The sequence below is a fragment of the Haliotis rubra genome, unplaced genomic scaffold, assembly GCF_003918875.1.
Source record: "Haliotis rubra isolate DU_JTF1 unplaced genomic scaffold, ASM391887v1 Scf55, whole genome shotgun sequence".
Taxonomy (NCBI): Eukaryota; Metazoa; Mollusca; class Gastropoda; order Lepetellida; family Haliotidae; genus Haliotis; species Haliotis rubra.
This window is the reverse complement of record NW_025767246.1, coordinates 2,669,255-2,675,254: the sequence shown is the minus strand read 5'-3', so window position 1 is coordinate 2,675,254 and position 6,000 is coordinate 2,669,255. Positions and strand designations below refer to the sequence as shown.

The 6,000-nt window shown below is 38.9% G+C and overlaps 1 protein-coding gene across 2 annotated transcripts in view; it reads right to left on the bottom strand.

Annotated features, from left to right (window-relative positions):
• Positions 1 to 1,775: 1,775 nt before the first annotated feature.
• Positions 1,776 to 6,000, bottom strand: part of LOC124253725 (QRFP-like peptide receptor) — a 50,300-nt gene continuing 46,075 nt past the window's right edge. Inside the window, exons 6-7 of one of the 2 annotated variants that reach the window (XR_006892268.1) lie at positions 2,731 to 3,563; positions 1,776 to 2,612 (exon numbers count right to left, since the gene is read on the bottom strand). Coding sequence is in view for 1 of the 2 variants with exons in the window: in XM_046687547.1 (XP_046543503.1) it covers positions 3,174 to 3,563 (390 nt within the window). In the remaining variant the exon portion in view is untranslated. Of the gene's footprint in view, positions 3,564 to 6,000 lie in introns of both variants that reach the window. The other variant, XM_046687547.1, reaches the window with a different exon arrangement.

Below are 6,000 nucleotides of genomic sequence, written 5' to 3'. Positions count from 1 at the left end.
AAGAGAGGTACCTCCGTCATAAAGGAAGGGGGGTAACGTTTCTTTTGGCGTTTAGTGTATCTGTATATATGTGTTTTGTTTTGTTACAACAGTTAATTATTGTACAACAGTTGTATTATTGTACAACAGTTGTATTATTGTACAACAGTTGTATTATTGAATGCAGTTGACAGTCCAGAAATTGCACGTGAAAGTTATATAATAATACATGATATCTTCAGGTTTGTTCAATATTTTGGAGTCATATGGACTGAGTGCAATCAATTTTTTTCTAATAAAGTCTGTTCGTTAATTATCATTAGGTATTGCACAGACATGCCGTCATGTTATAGGGTTCCGGGTAGTCTATGTCATTGCCTTGGATTCCATATTTCATTTATTAATGGTGCTGTAACCATATGTAATCAGGTGTATCGTTCTGGTACCGAATCTTTGCATCATTAATTGAGCTGTGAATTTCAGGGCTCAAAAGAGTGTAATATAAAAACTGTACAACAAACAGCTAACTATCAGCGTCAATACTTTTTCATAGCATACTTCTTTTATATTAGGCTTGATATAATCAAGAACCAGTAAGTCAGGTTTGTGATATTTTATGTAATGTACCTGAATATGGCTTTGCTTTGCACTGGAAGACCACTTAGACAACTTGAAGGCAACGTGGCCACACCCCAATTGTGTATTGGTTTGCATCCCGGCGTTTGGCCTTAGGTCACTGCTATTACACAAATGGAAAACTATGGTGGCTGATATGGGCCATCGCTTTCTCGCCTTCGAATTCGTGAAATTTGCTTGTGTGCGGTTTTCATTTTCACACCACCACCACCCGACACACATCCCCAAAAAAAAATAAATAAATAAATAAATAAATAAAATAATAATAATAAAAAAGCAACACTGACAACTGGGTGATGCATGATGACTTTCAAAATTAATGGTCTACAGTGATTAATCGACCTTCTTGAAAACCGTCAAAATCAAGAACGACACCCCATGCACGTGCATTGGGCTACTGCGTTTTTCCCATGCGTTGTGCTTAGGGGTGATAATGGTAGTGAGAAATGGTGGTGCGTTTATAAGATGTCTGTCTTTGATAAAGTTTGTTAAAGCTTATACTTCCTATCCAAATTGAAAGTTCAGGTTCCCTACTTCTTTTGAAGAGTATATATACTACGTGTGATGAAGTGAGGTGTATGTTTGTTTACTCTTCAGTTATCAGTACTGTAGATACATCACCGAGATTTGAGCAGACAGACCGGTGGTTGATATTGTGAGAAGCGTTCCACGCCGTTGGGCGTTCGGTGACATCATAGTGACAAGAACGATCACTGTTTTAGTCGACCATTGCAAGGGGGGGTGAAGTAGCCTAGGTGTTAAAGCGTTCGCTCGTCACGCTGATGACACGAGTTCGATTCCCCACATATGCACAATGTGTGAAGGCCATTTCTGGTGTCTCCCAGATGGGAGCTAAAACGCCGTAAAACTAAACTCAGTCGACCTTTGCGAGAGGCCTACGTCGCTGGGGATGCCCCATCAGGATACCCCACAAAGCAGGTTCGAATCCATGGCCACCGGGAGAAACATGTAGGGAACCGGGCCCGAACCAAGCAGAGAAACAAGCCAGTGCTCACAACACCTTGCTACCCAACCGTCTACATTCGCCTGACGAAGTGATCGTTGAAAGTATAGATCACATTTCCATGTTGAATCAATTTGGATCAAATTGAAATATGTTTGTGAACTTTTCTTCACAAAAAAATTATAAACACATAGAGTTCATGAAGATGGAACTTTATAATGCTGAAGTAGTAACATTTGTCTCAGGTTTTCATGTTTATCACATCCTGGTACCTCCAAGCTTATCACATCCTGGTACCTCCAAGCTTATCACACCCTGGTACCTCAAAGCTTATCACACCCTGGTACCTACAAGCTTATCACACCCTGGTACCTCCAAGCTTATCACATCCTGGTACCTAAAAGCTTATCACACCCTGGTACCTCCAAGCTGATCTCTATACTAACAAGAAGGTACATATCTCCTGGCGAGAGCGTCTATGTTATATTGAGCAAGAAATGTATAAACAAAGTGGCACATTACAACATCTGCAACAGCATCAAAACGTATTCATGCATCGGACATCTTTTATACATTAAGAACAAAACTGTTTGGTCATGTATTCTTTAAACTGTTCAGCAAACACTTCTTTAAACTGTTCAGTAAACCCATATGTAAACTGTTAAGCAAATTGTTCTGTAAAATCTTCTCTAACCTGTTCGGTAAACCGTTCAGCACACCGTTCAGTAAACTCATCTGTAAACTGTACAGTAAACTGTTCCGCAAACCCTTCTGTGTCCTGTTCAGTAAACTTTTCAGTACACCGTTCAGTAAACTCATCTGTAAACTGTTCAGTACACCGTTCAGTAAACTCATCTGTTAACTGTTCAGCACACCGTTCAGTAAACTCAACTGTGAACCGTTCAGTAAACTCATCTGTAAACTGTACAGTAAACTGTTCCGCAAACCCTCCTGTTTCCTGTTCAGTACACCGCCCAGTACACCGTTCAGTAGACCCCTCTGTGAACTATTCAGTGAACTGTTAAGTAAACTGCTCAGTAAACCCTTATGTGATCTCTTATGTAAACTGTTACATAACCTGTTCTGTAAATCCTTCTGTAAACTGTTCAGTAAAACCTTCTGTGAACGGCTCTGTTAACTGTTCAGCGAACTGCTCTGCTAAGTAAACTGTTCAGTAAACCCTTCTATTAATCGTTCTGTAAACTGTTCAGTAAACCTTTCTGTACAATGCTCTGTAAATTGTTCTGGAAACTGTTCTTTGGGTTGTCCCTGCTGCATCGGTGATACATTGGGATATTTTCCATGCCAACGACATGCGATACCATTCCGCAAAACCGCTGCTTCACGAAACATTGGTCCTTGGACCATTAAACTTCCCCGATTCGTAGTCTCTTTGGGAATACTGAACACTGTATTGATGCAATAGGTCAAGTGTCTCTCTGATCAAGTTGACTTGTCGCCTGCTTCAAGAACAATGTCTCATTCATCATGAACCATACTGCAAATGATTCCCAAAGATCAAAGCGTTGCGCTTCTGTTATCTATGTCCAGTTTATGACCACATCACACGTCTGAAGCAATCCTTTGACAACGCTCATACAAATTCCGGTCTACAAGCTCCATAAGGCGACTCCAGTGACGACATCTGGACACTGTCTTGGGCACAGTAAGCTGCGTGTGACGATCTTGTCATTTGGGAATTCTGTCGTAGAAAACGACTCCTCCTTTGAAACTCCCTCCCCTTGACGCACATACACAAGGACTGGTAGAACGTATCTCTGAAGTGCTTCGACATGAAACCGTAGATAAAGGGATTCATAACACTGTTGGCGTAAGCAAGAAGGTAGAAAGTCTGCCTCATCGGCTTCAGGTAGCCGTAGTTGAGATGGTGTATGACCCGAAACGCTGTCAAGACGTTGCTGATGAGAATGGGGGCCCAGCAGACCACGAAGATGAGGATGACTGCTACTAGCATCTTAATGACCTGAAATTGGAAATAACAATAATATAAACCATTAATTATTTCCATTAATTGAAGGAAAATGTACAAACACAGTGCTGTAAGGCAGGGAAAGTTCTTCTCAATGTTCTAGTTGTATTACATTGATTTAGGTAAGATTCACTATTCAGGAGAGCATTACTATGTAATGTAAGCAGTGGTGGGGGTGTTGTAGATGATTTTGGTGTCAAGTGTAATCCGGATTATCCTGGATCAGTGAAGAATAATCCGGTTTGTGTGGAACTTTCTGAAAGGTGTTTTTACTGAACCAGAAGAAGCGCACGCCTCTATCATCTCCTATGACATCAAGACCAACGGTTTACCAAAGATCATATTTTCATATTTTGGCAGCTTTATCAGTATTGCGGGTAGTACATTAGTTAAGTATTCAGACATCAGTTAAGTATTGAGACCGGAAGGTATATCAATACGGAAGTACATAAAAGACTATGTTGTGTATGCCACAAAGGATTTGACCAAGACGAGTACCACTTCCTTTTAATATGCTCCTCTTATAGCCAGTTACGTGAAAATTATATACCCTCAGTATAAGTATCACTTATATCCATCTAAGTCTACGCTTAATATCCTGATGTCGACCAACGATTGTACCCTAAGTAAGAATCTTGCAATGTATATTTACCATGCAATGCCAATCCGTCGAACACTAACTTGAATGTCAACATTTGATCGAATTGTAACACTTGTCTACGACATGTAGATACATGTATGTAGTTTTGGGCCTACACTAACGGGATAAAGAATTGAATTGAATATTCTCAACAGTCAACACTGACTTTATTGCTATTTTCACCTATTTTAGACTTTATGCTGCTTTAAGTAATTGTTATTTTCACTTATTTTAGACTTTATGCTGCTTTAAGTAAATGCTATTTTCACTTATTTTAGACTTTATGCTGCTTTAAGTAATTGTTATTTTCACTTAATTTAGACTTTATGCTGCTTTATGTAATTGTTATTTTCACTTATTTTAGACTTTATGCTGCTTTAAGTAATTGCTATTTTCACTTATTTTAGACTTTATGCTGCTTTAAGTAATTGCTATTTTCACTTATTTTAGACTGTATGCTGCTTTAAGTAATTGCTATTTATACTTATTTTAGACGTTATGCTGCTTTAAGTAATTGCACTGCCATTGAATTCTGTACTGCCACGTTATTGTGCACCGGCTTTGAAAATGCTCACCATTGATTTCTAAACCTGGTTAATTGTTAATTAGAAAGAATTTAAGAGATGTGAAACTGTTAGACTTTCAATATAAATTTCTGCACGAAATTGTTTATACCAAAAAATGAACTGTTTAGACTGAATCTGGTGGACAATACCATATGTTCTTTGTGTAATGATTCTGTTGAGACCTTATGCCATGTATATTGGGAATGTGATGAAACCAAAACTTTCTGGAAGAAACTTGAACAGTGGATTACGAAACGTATCCAAACACTTAATTTGACAAAAAGTTTGATCCAGTTTGGCTTTTTAGGTAAGAACCCATTACTGAACCACATAATCTTATCTGCTAAGATATATATTTACACTTGATCTTTGAAAAAAACAATTCCAAAAGTTGATAATTACTTATATTGATATTGAATGTACATAATGTACTATATCTCTATTGAGCCCACTAGCTGCTATGTACACATATTCCTCTATATGCTTGTACCCATCATGTTTTTGTACTCATCACATTGGGAACAATAACACACAAAAAATAAAATAAATTTGTAAATTATTGTTGTTAAATACTAGCATTTCTATGTTGTTTGATGCTTTCGAAGTGAATTCATTGGCGTATAGATCTCTAGCTGAACGTGATTGAGTTTAGTTTTACACCGCTTTTAGTAATATTCCAGCACTATCACTGCGGGGACACCAGAAATGGGCTTCACACATTGTACCTTATGGCGTGACGAGGGATAGCTTTAACCAATAGGCTACCCCACCGCCCTCTTCCCCTCCCTCGAAGTTGGTTGTAACAACAATTATTAAAGTCTTTTAAAAAACAAAGGAAGAACCTGTCCGAGGGATCTGAAACTCCCGGACCGATATTTCCTGTCACATGGTACATTTATCCCGAAGCACGACTGGAAACATGTCACGCGACGCCGTGCCTGCTGAGCTGGACGTTCTCTGACATGGCATCAGACTGTTATTGGTTCGGGATTATTCAAGAATAAACGAGAACATTTCTGCAGATGCCCTCACCAAAGATTTCTTTACGAGTATTAGTGGATTCCGGTACGAAATGGTGAAGTATGTATTTTTACCCCTTAGTGAGTGATAGATCTGTCCTCACGTGTGTGAAGCCCATGTCCGGTGTCCACCGCCGTGTTATTGCTGGATTATTGGTAAAAGTGGCATAAAATTTATCTCACTCACTAATAAACCTGTCAAATAA